The sequence below is a fragment of the Zingiber officinale genome, chromosome 9B (genome assembly GCF_018446385.1).
Source record: "Zingiber officinale cultivar Zhangliang chromosome 9B, Zo_v1.1, whole genome shotgun sequence".
In the NCBI taxonomy this organism is placed as follows: domain Eukaryota; kingdom Viridiplantae; phylum Streptophyta; class Magnoliopsida; order Zingiberales; family Zingiberaceae; genus Zingiber; species Zingiber officinale.
In genome coordinates, this window is record NC_056003.1 from 116,144,332 (window position 1) to 116,164,619 (window position 20,288).

The 20,288-nt window shown below is 35.0% G+C and overlaps 1 protein-coding gene and 1 pseudogene across 18 annotated transcripts; one reads left to right on the forward strand and one right to left on the reverse strand.

Annotated features, from left to right (window-relative positions):
- The first annotated feature begins 1,669 nt into the window (after positions 1-1,669).
- On the forward strand, positions 1,670-3,226 carry LOC122023316 (annotated as a pseudogene).
- Positions 3,227-4,953: 1,727 nt separating this feature from the next.
- Positions 4,954-9,181, reverse strand: LOC122024053. Of its 18 annotated transcripts, none has more exons than XR_006123306.1 (8): positions 8,914-9,181; positions 8,608-8,822; positions 7,681-7,964; positions 6,774-7,077; positions 6,588-6,693; positions 5,875-5,987; positions 5,381-5,560; positions 4,954-5,294 (listed from the first exon to the last, which is right to left on the reverse strand). XR_006123306.1 is itself a non-coding variant. In XM_042582571.1 (8 exons), exons 5-8 carry the CDS (start codon positions 6,820-6,822, stop codon positions 5,157-5,159), a joined length of 480 nt encoding a protein of 159 aa, XP_042438505.1. In that variant the 5' UTR covers positions 6,823-6,893; positions 7,057-7,077; positions 7,681-7,964; positions 8,608-8,822; positions 8,914-9,181; the 3' UTR covers positions 4,954-5,156. The 18 variants fall into 18 exon arrangements, 6 of the variants coding, with proteins under 6 accessions (XP_042438505.1, XP_042438507.1, XP_042438501.1 ...); XM_042582571.1 differs by lacking the exon at positions 6,588-6,693 and having other exon boundaries at positions 6,774-6,893; positions 7,057-7,077; XM_042582573.1 differs by having other exon boundaries at positions 6,598-6,893; positions 7,057-7,077.
- Positions 9,182-20,288: the final 11,107 nt, after the last annotated feature.

Consider the following 20,288-nt stretch of genomic DNA (forward strand, 5'->3'; position numbering starts at 1 on the left):
TCTTTCTAAGATTTTTCGGATGGCTCTTCTCTATCTTTTGATATAGGTTTGTCTTGTAACATAATAATTGTTTTCTTCCAATTCCTAGGAATGTTTGTCATCTTCGATTTTTTTTCTATTCTCAATGCACACCTATGAATAAACAGATCATACTTATCTTGTTTGACTGAACTGATAATACGAAGTACCCATTTAATTTTTACTCAAATAAATTTATTTAATTCGTTTCTTTTTTTTCACATGGAGCCATTATTTAAATCACATGGGCCAGTGGCCTATTTTATTTAAAAACAAATAAATCTTTGTCCATCCATTCTAATGATTAGTTGCTACATTTAACGCGTGGGCGACTTGCCATTTATTAAAAAAAAACATATGCATTTTGTATAATTAAATTAAAGTATTTAAATTTTGATTAATAGTTTTTTATAACTAAATAAAAAATAAATTAGTATAATTAAATGAGTGCACCGACATTAGAGAATGCATTTGTATATCTTTTGGAGTGTTGACCTTATTTAATATTTTAGAGCTTCTATATCTTGTTAAGATCTTTGAATTTGTTGTATCCAAATATTTTACTTTGATTTCAATTATTAATTGATGTATGTGAAATAGGATGTGATATTGTTAATTAGTATGTGTTGAATGTATATAGTTATTTGATTTTGTTGTGTGTGTATATATATATATATATATAGATTGAATTACAGAAATAAATTGTTGCTGGAAAAATAGTTGGGATTTAGGAACGAATTTGGCAACAAAAAAAATTTGTTTCTGGGATGAATATGTGGATTTGTCCCAGAATTTGGGATGAATCTAATTTTCGTTCCAAATTTCATCCTAGATTTTGGGACGAATGTGTGGATTCGTCCCAAATTCACAATTATAATTTCGCAACAAAATAATTTTGATCCAATTTTCGTCCCAGATTCTGGGACGAATCCACTGATTTGTCCCAGATTCTGGGACGAATTCATAGATTCGTCCCAAAATTTGGGATCAAAATTGGATCAAAATTTTTTTTATTGCAAATTAAATTTGATTTTCGTTGCTAAATATGTTGCAAATTTTGCAACAAAAAAGGTATTCATTGCAAAGGTTTTAGAATTTGGCAACGAAAATATAATTCGTTGCAAACTTTTGTAGCAAAATTAGGAACAAATTTGGCAAAAAAAAAAATCATCACCTAATTCATCTCAAAATTCGTTGCTAAATTTAGCACAAAATATATATTCATTCCAAAATATAATACTATTGATGATTTCAACTACTGAGATACGTGATCAAGCGACTGCACATATATAAAGTCTCGATGAACACATCATGTGATGAAACTCAATGAGGTGGGGGCAAGATTACAAAGCTCACTTGCTCTTATCATGTCCAAAAATGTGGAATTTGAATGGACTCATTTCACCTTCCCTAATTAATTCATCACCTATATGAATTATTTCATCAACATTCTTATCCAAATTAAGATATGAGTGGTGATGACATTGTTAGATTATATAATTTTATTAGAATTATTTATTTATAGTCCTTAGGACGTCTACAAGCACGACTATAATCTTGCCCTTTATTCGTTAAGGCCAAACCTAAAAGCTTTTATATAACCACCATCTTCATGCCCCCTAAACCATCAAAATCATCCCATCCCACAACCATGGAGGGAGAGATGTGTTCAAAGGTAGAGCAAGCTCTTCACATCCACATGGTCGGAGGCACTAGAGAAACTAGCTACACAGCCAATTCGAGACTCCAAGTTGATCTATCAACACAACTCCCTGACCTTGTATATTTTCTTCTAATGTCCTTGTATATAGATTTAGAGTGTTATGTATTATTTGTTGCTTAGGAAAAGACAATCCATCGAACCAAGTCTATGTTAGCTACTGCAGTGGAAGAAACGTACAAGGCATTGCACCCTGATCAAATGGTTGTTGTCAACCTCGATTGCTCTTCTGGCCCAAACACATTACTCGTAGTCTCTCATGTTCTTAGCGTGGCAGCCAAACTCCCTGCCACGATGGAGTTGCAATTCTTCTTAAATGACCTCCCGGGGAATGACTTTAACAGTCTCTTCCTATCCTTGGAGGGATTCAAGAAGAGGTTGGAGAGGGAGATTAAAGGGGATTTACTAGTACCGTATTACGTAGCTGGAGTGGCAGGATCATTCTATGGGAGGTTTTTTCTCGTGCGAGTGTTCATTTGTTTTACTCCTCCTTCTGTCTAATGCGGCTCTCCCAGGTATTTAATTAGTGCATGTAGCTCTTATTTCTTAATTTTTAAAATATTACTTATTGTAAAGTTATTGCTATGTGACCAAAATATCACGGGTTCGAATCCTGAAAACAGTCTCTTGCAAAAAGCATGGTAAAGTTGTGTACAATGGATCCTTCTCCAGAGCCTCGCATGGCGGGAGATTCGTGCACCGGGTTGTCTTTTTTTTTTACTTATTGTATATGAAATTATTGATTAGGTTCCCGAATGACTAAAGACCGAACATGGTGTTCCACTTAACAAAGGAAATATGTATTGGACAGAGACAAGTTTGGTCGAAATAGAGAAAGCATATCAAGAGAAATTTCAAAAAGATTTTTCAATATTTCTTATGTCACGTCACACGGAATTGAATGTTGGGGGAAGGATGGTGTTGGTGTTTGTCGACCGAAGAAACAAAACCCCAGGGAATGGTGACTTTGTTCATCTTTATGGACTATTAGGATAAGCTCTTAACTCGATGGTCCTAGAGGTACATATATACTTATTAACATATATAAAAGATTCAAGTAGCTAGATTGTGCTAAACGACTTAGATATATATTGTTTGTTTCATGTGTCTATGAATTTAGGGGATTGTTCCAGAAGAAAGGTTGACACCTTCAATTTGTCGACTTACATGGCTTCTTTTGAAGAGGTGGAGTCGATGATCCAAAATGAAGGATTATTTGATTTGGATCGAGCAGAGATTTTTGAGTCTAGTTGGAACTCATTTGATGACAGTAAAGATGATTTCTATACTATATCAAAGCACACCAGAAGTGAAAAAAATGTGACTAATTATATTCGTGCAGTAGTTGAACTGTTAATTTTGCTTCAGTTTGGTGCTGCCAAACTTGACGATCTATTTGTGCGATATGCACATCTTGTTTCCAAGAACTTGCTCAAAGAGAAAGCCAATCACACCATTGTAGTCTTCACCTTAAAGAAGAAAGCTTAAAAGTGAACCAAGAAATTGAGGGAAATAATATTTTTAGATTAGTGAGAATTTATATGCATAAATATAAATATAAATGGAGGTTATTAGTATGTATTTTTACATATAAACAAATTAATTATGTGCATGAGCATTATAAACAAGTAATTAGTAAGCTATAATGACTTTTTTTTATTATTGTCAATGGAAATCAAGCTTAGGAATTAATTTTTAATTGTTTTTTTTTAAATAAATGTGATGTTAAAGGTGCAATCGAACTAGTTGGCTCCAGGTGGATATGGTAACAAATGGGCTTTTGACACGTCAGCCTAGGAAGGAGTGGTGAAGCCCACGTTGGAGAGTGTTGTTTGGGAAAATGGACGGCTGATATGAGACATACATAATTACGTGGGGGAGTTTGAGTTGTGCACGACGCCCACTCATTTATCAATCATGTCTAACCACCAACGACTCGATCTAATCCCATTTGAGTCGGGTCATATTCGAGATAGCTTGAGTTATGTCAATCAAGTCTATTCTACCCTTAGGGATTAGGCTATCATGTCATATCAAGTCTATTCTACGCTATGAGGATTCCACCCTACAAAGATTAGGCGGTCAGATCTCGAAGCTTATCAGTCGCATCGGTCCTTTCGATCTAAATCAAAGGCTGTGATCTTTATCCCGATAAAATAGTCGCCTGATTAATGACATAAGCTCGGTTCGTAACTGGATTTACTAGAGCATAAAATATAAATAAATAAATTATAAAATTGAAAGCCTGTTGGCTATAGCTTTTGAAGAAACACACAAGGTTTAATTTGTACCTTGAGCAGACGGTTGTTGCCGACCTTGGTTACTCTTTTGGCCACACACATTACTCGTGCTCTCTCATGTGAATAGTGTGGTAGCAAAACTCCCATTGTGACAATGGAGTTATAGTTCTTTTTAAAGGATTTACCAGGGAATTATTTTGACGGTCTCTTCCAATCTTGGGAGGGTTCAAGAAGAAGTTGGTAGGGGAAATTGATGGAGATGCACTAGTATCGTATCGAGAAGTTGGAGTGGTAGGATCATTCTATTCTATGGGAGGTTTTTTTTCCTTGTGCAATTGTTCATTTATTTCCATGGTTCGTCTGAACGGACGTTGAATGGTTAGAATGAGTGTTTCAACATGGGAATGTCTTTGTTGGTATAATCGTCCTCATATCAAGATTAATCAGTTTGACTAAGTTCGAGTTGACTCGAGTTTAACTTTTGATGTTTGACAATATATGAACAAGAAGTCAAGTAGGTCAAAGAATAACCAAATACTTGTCCAAGGAAATTATAATTGGAGGTTAGATAACGGAAAGTTCTAACTGAACGTTAATCAACACTACAACAAAATCGCTCATAGACATCGGTTTTCCACCGGTGTCTATTTGATTTTCGACCGATGTCTATGAAGCCGATGTTAAAAATCTGCCATTTTAGACATCGGGTTAAAACCGGTGTAGTATCACTTAACGACACCGGTTTTCGAATCGGTTATTAACCGGTGTAGTATCACTTAACGACACCGTTTCATCAACGGTGTAAAACCGATGTAATATTACTTTATAACACCGGTTTTACATCGGTGGAAAACCGATGTAATATGTATATATTTTAACAACACAGATTTGATTTTAAAACCGACAATAACAAAAAAAAATACACAAATATTCACAAATTGTACAAATATTTTTCATTCAATAATATCCATAAAATACACAAATATTCACAAATTATATAAATAATCTTCTTACAACAATATCCATAAAATACTCAAACATTCTTTTTACATCAAAAGCGATACATGTGACAACACAAGGGACACCATTGACGCAATACCTGAAGAACAAGTGATACACTGCATGCAAAATAGCCGAATAGCATAAGAGCAGAGCCTTTAAGCTAGCCATCGCCTTTCTCAGGACTTTCGAAATGAAGTTGGATCATAGGTGAAGTAACAAAGGCCCCCAACAAAATGACCTTTCCAAAATGTGAAGATCAGGGAACCAGTGATGCAGAAGATGGCCTTACAGTCTTCAAGTTGAGCTTTTCCATCCTGAGCAAAAAAAGACCAAATATAGAATGATATTTGAATGAACTAAATTCACTATAAAATTACTTGGAATTAATATCTGAATCAACCTCAGTACAATTGCCAATAAGAAAGTAAAAGCAGGAATGACATTGCCCAAGGCACTGGCAACAGTTGGAGAAATGAGATGGAGTCCAACGTAGTATACATTTTGCTGAATTGTTATACCCAACATAGCAAGAATGAATATTTTTAGCATGACACCAAATGAGAAGCTGGGTCTTCGATTCCTACAACCATGAGATGAGTTTAAAAATATTCAATTTGTAGTCATATATCTTATTCTCAACAATTCTAATGAGACATGCTCCTTGAACCTTTCGAGCACATAAGCAAGAGGAGCCAAGATGTAAACCAGAGACACGCAGGTCACTCTAGAATAATCATTAACAGTGGTTGAACTAAAGACAAGATGTAAACCAGAGAGATAGAGGGGGAAAAAATGCAGGCAATGATTTGAATGGCATCCGGACATCTGTAAATTTCCAGAAAACCAGATGTATTGATCACAATAGAACAAATTAATGAGCAAACAATGAGCTACCTCAATGTCATCAGCAAGGTCGCTGCCGTGAGAAGGAAAGGATCCCATACTTTGGCCATTTTTATTCCAAAGTGATATCTTTTTATCGTCACCAGCACTAGCAACCACTAGGTCTGCACGAACAAAGATTAAACTTTAGTAAGATTTTTCCACCGTAAAAGTCAGCCACCATCCACTGGATTAACAAAATTAACTAAGTTATACAAGATACAAAATAAACTTGAATGATGAGTCATGGGAAATTAAATTCTGACGGCACTAGGCAAGGATGAAACATGCCCTTATACAATTCGAATAGTGTAGATCCAAGGCAAAGAAACAAATTTCCAAGAGAAGTAAAAAATGCAGATACACAGTTTCCTAGTAATTTTGCTTCAGAGAGTAACACATCCCAGACTATCGGGAAAAAGAGAGAGGCTAAAATCGAGTAAACAAAACCCTCCGACACAAGAATTTACTCCTTACACCATCCTCACATCACACTCTGATAAATTCAATTCTTTAAGAATTTATTGGCTATGTAGTATGTCCCTACCAACTCATTCTATCTATATCTTCTATCTAGCCTTGCTAGACACGCAAGTCATATATAAAAATTCAAAGAAGATAAAAATTCAATCTAGCTATATCTTCTATCTAGCTTCACTTTTAAGAATTTAGTAGCTGATAGTTTCTCATATAAAAAAATGGAGGATGAGCATATCAGCTCCCACATTCATGAACCTCGTTCAACCATGCAGCAGCATGATGTTTCCTTTTTGAGTCATATCCATGCAGTAAGTATGCATGTCGTTTCTGAAAAAGAGAATTTAACACTTCCTGTAACAAACATAGGGAAGCAATTAGATGCTACGCAAGTATCATCAGTGAACTCTATGAATGCTGGTCACAATTCTGACCTAAATGAAGATGACCACTACTGTCGTGGGGTTTGGAACCTAGAAACATTGCTGATGAAGCTGATGCATTTGATGTAGGTTTCAATAATCCACCTTCACATCCTTTCCAAGGTTACCAATCTGCAAGTCATCCCAGGGAGCAGTTAGAGTTCCTGAACTGATTATCTAAATCTGATGATTTCCCCTGGCTCTCAATATTTAATAAGTCATGCGTGCTTGCTTGCAGCTCAAGAATCCATTGCTGAAAGAGTTGATAACATAATTGAGGGAGAGATGGTCTCACATTCTGAGAAGTCTTTATTATCTGCAAAACCACCATGCCAAAGTAATGAAACTATCAAAGATGATTTCATGCAGTTTGAAAAAAATAAACAATTGGTTAGTACACCTAGTCAAGCTAATATCTGTTGAAGTATATTATAAATATGTAAAATTCATAAGCAAAACGATAGTTTGATCTCTATCTATAGCACAAGTTAGTGATTGATCCATCTAGAATTAAACAAAACAAGCTACGAAAGTGAATTAGCCTTTCAAAATCTCTCTAACAGCATGACATAGGTCTCTGCAGGTGGTGAACTATCCCAATAATGAAACAATGCAAAAGCGAGCAGCACTAAAAGCTAAGTAAACTCCAGTCAAACTGGTATCTTGCAATCCCAACCGCTTTCAATCTACAAAAATCTATGAACCCTAACTTCTGATAGATCACAGAAGATCCACAGTAACTTATGGCGACAAATGCCCAATACAAAAGGAAGGAAACGTGCTAGGAGCTAAAAATGACCGGTTTCATTAAAATCACGTATAAAAATGGAATTTGCAGCCGGATCCTCACAATGCAATTCAACTACGAGAAAAAACCAAGTCACGAAGCAGCTGAAGAATAAAAAAATAAAGTAGTTACTTGATGTAAGCCCGACCATCTCCGATCCGTAGGGGACCAAGGGCGTCGAGGCGGGACGCGACGATGCCCTCGCTGCCGCCGGAGAGGAGGAGCGCGTTCCCTACCTCCCTGAAGGGCTCGAGGTCATAGGCGTGGATCGAGGCCTCCGTCCCCAAGGTCACCGTCGCGACGACGAGGAGCACGGCGATTGGGGCCACCAGATCCATAGCTGGATATCGGAGAAGAGAAAGGAGGCTGGAGAGATCTCGCCAGGAGAGCGAGCGAGCGACAGGTGGCAATAGAACCTATTACAAGGAAGCTTCAGGTGGCAATAGAGCTGATATATCTTACATATGTTTAACATTCATGCTAGAGCTGAAAAGGCTCAGTGGAATTGGACCTGAGAGATGATTCTTGTTCAAGTGTATGATAAGAGCATATTTCATCATCGTTAATTCTACTCGAGAAACTCCAAATTCACAATACCTGTTCAAATCAGCTGGAGGACATGAACATGAACAAGAAGTTCTACTTGAAAAATATCCAAATAAATGTTCGTAATGCAGTTCACACAGCCAACCAAATAACAAAAAACAAAATTGCAGTAACTAATAGTATAGATTCTATAGATCCTTATTAAAAATCTTATACAAACAATATCTCAAGTTCTTCCTATGGCCAATCTTGACCTTAACTATGCCCTTAGGTTTGAACAAGAAGTAGATGATAGACAAAATCATTCAAATACAGTAGAAACAGATTCAATTTCTACATATAAATCTACAATACTCTTAATCTTTGCTTACTGAAACCCTAGTTCCTCATCCATAATCCACTCTGAAATTGGATTATTCCCTCAGTGAACTATGAAGAAAACCAAATCTTTCGCAGTTGCAGTTAAACACAGGAGCATAACAAAAAACATTGAAATGCCCTAAAAGAGCATACCATGAGCCGGGACCTCCGGACCATATCCGCCGACTGGCTTTTCCCCATCCAAAGGCTTCTCCTTTGCCGGCCATGAAACGGAGATCCTTCTCCCCTTGTAGCTCACTGCCAGGCGGTATCTGATGCAGGGATCGGCATCTCTATCGACCGAAGAACACGCGCCCATCTTCAAGATGCGAACTTTGACGATCAACAGCACAGAAAAGCTCCTAAACCTGCCAACATCAAACAAACAAAGTTGAAGAAAAGCTACAGAGAGTAGCAATAGTTCTGATAGAGCACGAGAAGGGGAGACGGGGGTTGTACGACTTGGTTGGAGGCGATCAAAATCGCATTTTTAAGAAAAGCAGCAAAGCATTCGACAACAGAAGGAGGCGGAAAACGGAGAGGTGGAGGCGAGCTCCTTGGCGAAACGCTTGCTACCGCAGCACCGTAGCACATCCTCCTCCGTCCACGAAAAAGATGTCATCTTTCGTAGATCTAGGAAGGGGAAGAGGGAGATGAGGCGAGGAGAAAAGTGGTGGTGGCGTCGCGACGGTGGACGGCGCGATTAGGTTTAGGTTTGGAGGGAAGAGTGAAGTGTTGTAAATATTGGCTAAGTATTGGTGGAAAAATTATATTATTTTATTTTGATTCATAGACATCGGGTTTTAAAAAATCGCTGTTAAAATCGGTGTCTATTAACGAAAAAAAGGGCGCTCATAGACATCGGCTAAAAAACCGATGTCTATGAGCGAAAATCTGCGCTCATAGACATCGGTTTTTGGAAAAATCGGTGTAAAATACTCAAAGACATCGGTTTTTGCTTAAAACTGTTGTTGTTCCACCGATGTCTATGAGGGTTTTTGTTGTAGTGCAATGGAACGTCCTAAAGAGAGATTAGACAACAGAAAACTCAAGTAGATCAAAGAGGATCACACATTGACTATGAAAAGTCTCACCTGCAATTAGGTAAGGGAAAACCCCAACTGAGGTTAGGCAGAATGTAAGTCTACTAAGTGACTAGTCTTAATTGAGGTTAGATAAAGGAAAGTCCAAGTAGATCAAGGGGATCACATGTTAACAAAGGAAAACTCTAATTGCGGTTAGGAAAGGGAAAGCCCTGACTGAGATTAAGCAGGGTAGAAGTCTACTAAATGACTAGTTTTAACTGGAGGTTAGGCAAAAGAAAAACTCAAGTGGGTCAAGGAGGACCATACTTGGTAATCATAAATCCAATGGGAAGTTAGCTAAGAGATAAAGTCCAAATGGATCAAAGGTTGACTGAACACTTAGTGACTGAAAGTTCAATGAGAGTTGTTAAGGGAAAGTCCAAGTGGATTATAGAGGACAGAACACTTAGTGAAGAAGTCCTAACAGGCCATGGTTATTGGTACAGGAAACATCAGACGACCAAAACTGTGTTTTGATAATGGCAAAGGGTTTAAATTTAAGTTGTCTTGTTGTTTAACAAGTGTGACTGAGCTTGCAGGAAAGTTTTAAGTTATCTTAGGCAAAAGTCCTAATGGATTTTAGACAGGTGAAAAGTCCTAGTTGCGTAAGGCAACGAAGTCCTAGTCCCGGGAACTGGCAAAGTCTTGGCGGGTCAAGTACGTTGGGCGAAATCCTAGAGTCGAGAACTTTAGATGAAAATCCTGGGTCGCTGACAGTAGGTGGAAAACTGGATTGGTCATAATTTTGTTGTTATCATATAATCACATAACTAAGATTATGGGGAATAAAACGCAACCGAATATTGTTTGGTTCAACCTAAGTAATACAACAAAAATTTATTTGCTCAAAGGTTTTAATGAATAACCTAGTTTAATATTTTACTATATTACCCTCAGTCATATATAATAATAATAATAATAATAATATTATTATTATTATTTAAACTCTACGATTTTTTCTTTTCATTTTTCATGTTTTTCTTTATTTTTAATGTCTTTTTTACTTTTTTTATATTTTTTTACTTTTTTTATTTTTTACATTTTTTTTATTTTTTCCCTTTTTAATTTTTACTTTTTTTATTTTTTAAGTTTTTTATTTTTCCGTTATTTTTGTTATTTTTCGTTATTTTTATTTTTTACATTTTTTTATTTGTTACATTTTTCCCTTTTTTATTTTTTTACATTAATTTTTTATTTTTTTACATATTTTTATTTTTTTACATATTTTTTATTTTTTGCATATTTTTTATTTTTTAATTTTTAATTTTTTTAGTTTTTATTTTTTTCGTTTTTAATTTTTTTTTATTTTTCCATTTTTTTATTTTTATATTTTTTACATTTTTTTCTTTTTTACATTTTTTATACTGTTTTTACATTTTTTTTTATATTTTTACGTTTTTTCTAATTTTTATGTTTTTTATTTTTTATTTTTTTACATTTTATTATTATTTTTTAAATCATTTTTATATTTTTCTATATTTTTATTTTTTACATTTTTTTATTTTTTACGTTTTTCTTTGCTTGTTTTAGTTTTTTTATTTTATTTTTTATATTTTTATTTTTTCTTTACGTTTTTCTTTTTTTCACATTTTTCTTTTAACCGAAGGTATTTTGAATAAAAAAAATACATTAATCCCGAAATTAAGAAAAAACTTAGTGTGTGTTTGGTTTATTTGATTTTTCATTTCATTTTCTAGAAAATCGTATTTTCTCATTTTATTTTCTCATTAATCCCGTACTTTCTCATTTTTTTTTTTGTGTTTTTCGTTTTCTTAAAAAATGCTCCCTCTTTTGTCTTGAAAATGAACGTAGAAAATATAAATTAAACACATTTTCTATTTTCTCAAAAAATAAAAATAGAAAAAAATATGAAAATATAAATCAAACGTCATCTTAATTTTATGAGATTTTCTGATTCTGAATTGCATGTCCCTTTTGTTGATGTGTCGGATATAGAACATTACTTAGGAATCATCAATTACTTAAATCAAATAGAATTTTCGTTAATAATTTAAGATGTATAATTAAGATTATAAGGATAATCTCCAATCAAATGTACCCTTAAAGTTAGAGGTATCATTCATGTCTAACCACCAACGACTTGATCCAGCCTCATTTGAGTTGGGTCATATTCGACATAGTTTGAGTTATGTCATATCAAGTCAATTCTACCCTATAGGGATTAGGTTGTCCGATCTGTTTGGTCTCTAGATCTTGAGGTTTCAGTTGCATCGGTCCTGACCAGAGAGGTCTTTGTCTAGACCTAAGGCTTAGTTTGAAAGTTGTAAGGGAAAAGAAAAGCAAGAAAAGAAAGGAAGGAGAGAGAAAGGAAGAGAAGAAAAATGATGTATTTTTTTTTATCTGATAGTGGAGGAAAGATAAAAAAAAAATTTATTTTTTTATTTTGGGTGTTAGAGGGAAGTAATAAAAAAATACTTAAAAATATATTTACTTGACTCTCATAATCTTTAATTTTTTACAGCTCTAATTATATGTTTGATACTATCGGCTAATAAATTTATTCATCATGAAAAATTTTAAAATTATTCACTGTATATAACATTTACAATGTAAATATTGTTACAAATTTATTAAATATATTTTACTGCAAGAAAATTTAAATAATTTCTATAAATTTAAAGCTCCTAATAATATAAAAAAATAAATTAATTTAATGAAGACTTAACAATTATAGGATATGTTAGAGATAAATTTATTTTGTATCAACTTTAGAAGGGTATATTTGGTATAAAAAATAATTTTTTCCTCCCACAAAAATTACCTTTCATATCAGTTGGATGGAAAATCTTTTAATTATAAAGGGAAAATTTTCCCTTCCCTCACTTTCTTTTTCTTTACATAAAAAACTCTCAAACACTTTCTTTTTTTTACTAGAAAAAAAAACGCTAACTGTGATTAGAAAAGAGAAAGCCCTGATTGAGGTTAAGCAGGGTAGAAGTCTACCAAGTTACTAGTTTTAACGGGAGATTAGACAAGAGGAAAACTCAAGTCGATCAAGGAGAACTGTACTTGATAATTAGAAATCCAATGAGAAGTTAATTAAGAGAAAGTCCAAATAGGTCAAAGGTTGACTGAACACATAGTGATGGGAAGTCAGGCTGACTGGATGTTGAACAAAGGAACCTTAAATTCGAGTTCATAATTTAGGCTTGGGCAATAGATTAGCTCAATCGATTAAGCAAAATATCAATCGATTAGGTAGAGTGTCTAATCGATTGGGATCTACTCCAGTGTCTAATCGATTAGGATCTTCTCCAGTGCCTAATCATTTGGAAGTGTTTTGCGAAAACACAATGAGAGTCGGAATCGATTGGGTAGGGTTTCTTGTGAATAGAAGGTTAGGCCTGAGATTTGCGAGAGAACTTAATGAATTGATTGAGGCGATAGATTCAGTCTTACCCAATCAATAAGGTTAATCAATTTGGGCATTTGTCATGAGAGAACAGAGAATCGATTGGCAATTGATTAGGCTGCTTTCTCTCGCAAATATTAAGTTTCTGAATTGTAGGGGCAATCGATTGGAAGCTACCGAATCAATTGGTATAACTCACCAATCGATTCGGGATTTAAAAAAGAGTTATTCAGTTTAAACTGTAGGATCGAAAAAAATTTAGACATCTCCACAATAGCATGATATATATTGTCCACTTTAGGCCTAAACCCCGCCTCAAACAAAGGACCACAGACTTCCTATGTCCGATCCTCGTCTTCCTGCCCCTCGGTCCACCCGACCTACTAGAACTTTCTGTTTGTTGTCTGGTCCTCTTGATCCGAACATAGGAGCTCCCACTTTCTTTGTTCGAGATCAATATTGTACCCACATGGCTCAATTAGGCCATAGCGGTTCTCTTGATCCGAACATACCCACATGGCTCAATTAGACCATAACTCTTGTGCACAGTCGACGGTTAAACTTCTGGCAGGAAACGAGCTCTGATACCAATTATAGGATCGAAAAGAATTTAGATATCTTCACAATAGCATGATATTATCCACTTTGGGCCTAGACCCTCATGGCTTTGCTCTTGGGCTCTCCCCAAAAGGCCTCATCCCAATGGAGATATCTTTTCTCTTATAAACTCATGATCTTTCCCATGTATTTTCAATGTGGGGCTATGTTTGCAACCTTGCAACCCCAACATAAACAACATCCATATAAAGATGCACTAACAAGATGGCCCTTCATCCTTTTCATAGCTTCCTAAACCTATTGGACCACCTAAATCAACAGGACTCCTCCGATTTTCATCACTTAGACCTAGTTTTCTTGGGCTTCACTCTAACAAACTTGCAGAACTTGAAATTATCTATATTTTGATAGGTCGTACGACCCGTGGCTCAAACCGAGTCGAAAGTTATGATCGTTCGAAGTTTGGTCTGCAATTTGAATTCGAGGCTGATATGGTCGTGCCTAGGAAGCAAAGACGTCCCGTGTTTTGGAAAACCTACAGAAATAACACGGTTGTGCCTAAAAGGCACGGTCGAGGCGTGCTAGAGGTTGTAAACTCCATTTTAATTCCGTTTTACCCCAAAGTTCGTCTGGAGACTCGTGTCATGGGACAAGGTTAAAGTATATTCCTTGATTAAAACTTCGGTTTAATGATCTTTTGAATGTCTTTTTCTTCCCATATGATCCCCGTCTGGCTTGATGATGAAACTCGATGATAAGGCATGGACAGCTCATATTGAGCCTTTTTTCACTCCATTCTTCATTTTTCTTTGATAATAGGAGTATGCTCCTGTCATAAGACACGGCTATAGCGTGCTCCTTGCTCCAACTCCATGTTCCAAAAAGTTTATGCTCCATTTTAGCTTTGAAATGTATCTTATCAATGAAAACAAGAAAAGAGGAGCTCTTCAAACTAAAAGAATAAAAGTAATACAAAGGGTTTGTTTGAATTAGATCAAGTGGAGACTCCAAAGATGATGATCTTGATGCAACGGTGAATCTTAGGGGTGTAAATGAATAAAGCCGCTCATGAGCTATTCGAAACTCGATTAGATAAAAGTTCGTTTAATGATGTTCGTTAAGATAAACAAATCAAGCTCAAGCTTCACAATATTCAATTCGTTAGCTCGTGAATCGTTAAGCTCATGAATCAACTTTTAAATAAAAAAATAATAGTTTTGATATTGAATTTATAGATTTTACACTCAGCTTATGAAAAATATAGATAAATATATTAAATTTATTTATTAGAATAAAATTATAAATTTTAATAAGAATATTATAATTTTCTCTAAATGTATAATCTAGTTGTTAATGAATATTTAAATTTATATTTATTAAATTTGTTTAGACTCGATAAAAGCTCGAATAAGCTTGTGAGCCATGAATATATTCGTTAAATAAAGCTCGAGCTTGACTCGATTATAAACGAGTCAAGCTCAAACATTCAAGAGTTCGGTTCGGTTCGGCTCAATTATATCCCTAGCGAATCTAGATAAAATTTTAGAGGAGTGTTTAAAGAAGGGGCTAAAAAAATATTTTTCACTATCAAATAAATATATCAAAAGATAAAAGTACTGAATTGATAATGATAATGATATAGATATAAAACTATGTACATACCAATAAAGTAATTATTTTTTGATACTTAGTACCAAGTCTGGACATACAAACAAGAGGAGGCACTTGTATCCTACGATTGTTCATCAATTGAAAATGTTATAAAATTTGTTCATTTTCAATTGTGGCAAAAATATCTTTCTCGATGTATATTACCAAACTGTCATTCATCCACTCATCCTCCATCCTATTACGTAAATCAGTCTTGATAATATTCCTCACCAAAAAAAAACTTTTTCAACATAAACAGTTGCAACTTGTAAAACCAACACTAACTCGATCAAACGATATATCAATGAAAAAATTATATTCTTACCTTATTCAATGTAACTATCTTTTTAATCAGACTTTCTAAATCTTCAAACATAGAAAATTATATTCACCTAGTATATTTTAAGTATAAGTCTTAAGTTGTTCTCAAGTTATTACACAATCAGTTAATTAAAAATCCTTCGAATAAAGTTTAAAAAGACAGAGACGTAGTTTACCAATGTCAAATTGAAAAAAAATAAAAGCTCTTTAAATCTAAGCAAACCATACAAGTATCTCTGTAGACTCGGTGCTATATATCAAGCTACACTAGAATATTATGTTTATGAGATATTTTATTAAGCATTCTTAAATTATAATAACTTTTATTATTAATGTATGAAAACTAAGTGGAAGATTTTATTCAAAATTATTATAACGTATAATAATTTTATGCAAAACTACTACATATGTTACATAATGAGTTATTTAAAATTATTATAAATAATTTTGATGAAATTATTTCTTTTATGAATTTGTAACGGTTATTAAAAAAAGTTGGAGGATCGAATGTACCAGCAAATACCAGAATGTAATCAACTATACATTAATCTTGCTTTTGATAGTTATTGATTGTTGGAGAATGTCTCTTATTGATCTAAAAATGTACCAGCACTCATCTTAGAATCTCCAAGAATCAGTGTGAAAAAACTCCTGAAACTCTCTCTTTTAAAACCTTTAGGTCGAAATTGATTATTGCCTATTAGTGACTATCCTATCTATTGTTGGTGCGGGTAGCACTAACGGTCTAACCCAGGTTTTGATGAATGACAAATAGGTTAAGTTAGTTGTGTTGTTGTCTGACACTTTGATCGAGTGTGCAGGAGAAGTCCAGACAGGTCGACGGGCTGACCAGATGTCTGGCACGAAGTCCAGCTAGGTCGACGGGCTGACCGGATAGCTGGCGAGAAGTCCAAGCGGGTCGACGGGCTGACCGGATAGCTGGCGAGAAGTCCAAGCGGGTCGACGGGCTGACCGGACGCTTGGCAAGAAGTCCAGACGGGTCGACGGGCTGACCGGACGTCTGGCAGGTAAGTAAGGTAAGTCACTGGAGGGGAGTGACTGCGAGGACGCGTTCCCGGGAAGGGAACATTAGGCGTCGATCCGGCTTAGATCCATTTCGGATATCTAAGTCGAGATCGTGACTAGATTCCGGTCTCGGAAAGACGGAATCTAAGTCATACTCTTGATGCTAATTTTTATCACTTAGCGTGTCTGTAAAAATGTGCTAACAAACTGTGCTGCAGGGTTTATTTGCCTCGGACTAACACTGTTTTGCAGGTAGGGAACAGTGAGGGTCCGGGCGCCCAGAATGGCTCCGGGCGCCCGGAAGTCCGGGCGCTTGGAAGGGATCCAGGCGCCCGGAGGCAAATTTTATCCCCAGGACGACGTTGACACTTGGAGCATGCTGGTTGGGAGTGTTACATCACATTCCAGGCGCCCGGAGCAGCATATAAAAGAAGCCCCAGGCAGGAGCTTCAATATATCAGTCTTCTGAGAACTCTGAGTCCAATCACTCTGCTGCTCTGCGCTCCAACGACGTTCACAAAGCTCCGACGACTCACTCCGGCTCTCTTTTTAATTCATTGTTTGTCGGTTAGCTTTGTTTTCTTTCTTTTCATTAGCAATATTTGTACGTAAATTGTAATTATCCGAATTGCTAGTGAATTGCCCAACGAAAGTACTCAAGGAGTACGGGCCTTCGAGTAGGAGTCGTCACAGGCTCCGAACGAAGTAAAAATCAACAGTGTTCATCTCTTTACTTCTTTACTTTTCCGCTGCGTTTTAACTCGAGATTTTCGAATCGATATTCACCCCCCCCCTCTATCGAATTCAACGGTCTTACAAGTGGTATCAGAGCAGGTACCGCTCTGATTTGGTGCAACCACCAATCAGACAAGTGGGTTTTAAATTCCAAACTGATATTATTATCTTTTTGGAAGATTTTTTTTTCCCGTTGCATTTAAAATCTAAATTGGTACAACACCAACTTAGAGTTTCTATTTCTCCCGCACTGCTAATCCAAGACGAAGTCTTGGGATTTTTTTCCAGTTAATTTAGTGTGTGCAGGATAAGATGTCTCAACAAGAAGGCTTCAGCACAGTACGTCCTCCCCTATTCAACGGGGATGACTTTTCGTACTGGAAGAGGAGAATGGAGGTCTACATGAAGACAGACTACGACCAATGGATGAGCGTCACAAGGGCTTACAAAATTCCAGTAGACAACTCCGGGAACATAGTAGACCCTGAAGACTGGACAAATGATATAAAGAAAAAGGCATCAATTGAAAACAAAGCCATCAATACTCTACACTGCGGACTAACACGAGAAGAACTGAACCGGGTCGGACCGCATCAAAACGCTAAGGAGCTTTGGGATAAACTGATCGAGCTGCACGAAGGAACAAGCGACGCGAAGGTAACAAAAAGAGATTTGCTGTTAAATAAAATTTTTAATATAAAAATGCAGGAAGGAGAAACGGCAAGTCAGCTCCACGCGAGGGTCAAAGATATCCTCAACGGTCTCCACGCGATAGGCCACCAAATGGAGAACCGAGACTTAATCAGGTACGCGTTAAATGCTTTTCCGTGAAACAATTTGTGGGCATCAATCGTAGATGCCTACAAAATTTCAAAAAATTTATCTAAATTAAAATTGGATGAACTCTTTTGTGAATTAGAACTTCATGAGCAAACTAACGCCGTGGTCGAGAAAGGTGTAGCTTTATTTGCAGGTTCCTCTAAAGAAAAGAAGAACAAGCCCGAATCTGAAGAAGATTCCGATCAAGACTCTGAAGACGAAGAACACCTGGTGAACCTGATAAGGAAAATGTTCACCAGGAAAAAGAAAAGCTTCAGCAAACAGGATCTTTAGAAGATCAGTTCGCCAGCCGACTCAAGAAATGTCACATGTTTCGGATGTAACAAAAAGGGGCACTACAAGAACGAATGCCCAAGATTGAAACTTGACAAACCAAAGTCAACAAAGAAGAAAGCCCTGAAAGCAACATGGGACGATTCCTCCTCAGACGAATCGGAAGGAGAAAGGCAAAAGCACCAAAGTCACCTCGCGCTGATGGCTCGCGAAGCTGAAACAGAAGACGAATCAGAGGAATCGGAAGACGGGTCCGAACCCGAATCAAGCCACGAGTCCGCACTCGTTTCCGAAGGTTCCGAAGAGGTATACCTAAACTTAAATCGTAAATTCTTTAGAATTATCTCGTGTTTAAATAAAAAATTAGTTAAATTGGAAAATAAAAATAAATCGCTTCTTGAGGAAAATCAAAACCTCAAGGAACAATTAAAAAATTCGAATCCAACTCAAGATCGAACACTTGAGGAGGAGAATTTATCATTAAAAAATGAAATTAATAAGTTAAAAGAATTGTTGGAAAAATTCACAACAAGATCTAAAAATTTAGATTTAATTCTAAATAACCAAAAGGCATGCTATAATAAAACCGGACTTGGATATAAGTCAAACTCAAACAAAACCTTTAAATCATTATTAACCCAACACAAAGCAACTAAACAAGCTTGGGTCCCGAAAGCATGCTTAACCACGCAAGTAGGACTTAATCAATTCTATATACCTAAAGATAAAATACATTATATAAACTTGAATAAATCAGATCAAAAACTAAAATATAAATCTAAATTAAAATCAAAATTCAAAACTCAACAAAATTTAGATTATCACCAAGTTGATTACAACTATAAAAAGAATTGACACAAACCCAAAATCTAAATTAATGGCCAATAATTCAGGGGGAGGCTCCAGAATAGCTGGCACCTCCAAAACTAACCTACCCGACAGGGTAACCCAAAACAAACTAACCCGGCAGGGTAATTAGGATTAGTTAAAGAGAGACCAAGTTTAACTTGACTCATGGTACTGGTGAAGTTTTTGGATGATAGTACGTTAGGGAAGCTTGGGCATCGCATGTCTAGAAAGATATGGCTTCGATCTGGTGCATTTGGCCAAGTGGAACTGACCGAAGCTACCCTTAAACGAATCCTAACCAGTTAGACCAAGATTTAGTACTAAGTTCCGTGGATAGGACTATTCGGGAAACTTCGAAAGGTTGGTTACTTCTAATGATGTCCATGTGACTCACCAAGCTTAGAAATTTATCCGAAGAATGTCTATTTGTGGAAACCAAAACTAAATCTGAATCTAACACACGTTAAACCAAAACTCCATAATTAAAAATCTAATTTCATCTCACAAAATCATAGGATTCCCTGATTGATAATATAGATCGGGTGAGATGAATAAGGCTTAAAAATTAATTTCAAAATTTTAATTTTAAACTTAAAAGTTATTTTCAAAATTTTAACTTAAAAATCAATTTCAAAATTTTAATTTTAAACTTAAAAATTATTTTCAAAATTTTAACTTAAAAATTATTTTCAAAATTTTAACTTAAAAATTAATTTCAAAATTTCAAAATTTTAAACTTAAAAATTATTTTCAAAATTTTAACTTAAAAATTAATTTCAAAATTTCAAAATTTTAAACTTAAAAATTATTTTCAAAATTTTAACTTAAAAATTAATTTCAAAATTTCAAAATTTTTAAACTTAAAAATTATTTTCAAAATTTCAAAATTTTAAACTTAAAAATTATTTTCAAAATTTTAACTTAAAAATTAATTTCAAAATTTCAAAATTTTAACTTAAAAATTATTTTCAAAATTTTAATTTTAAACTTAAAAATTATTTTTTTCAAAATTTTAACTTAAAAATTATTTTCAAAATTTTAATTTTAAACTTAAAAATTATTTTTTTCAAAATTTTAACTTAAAAATTATTTTCAAAATTTTAATTTTAAAACTTAAAAATTAA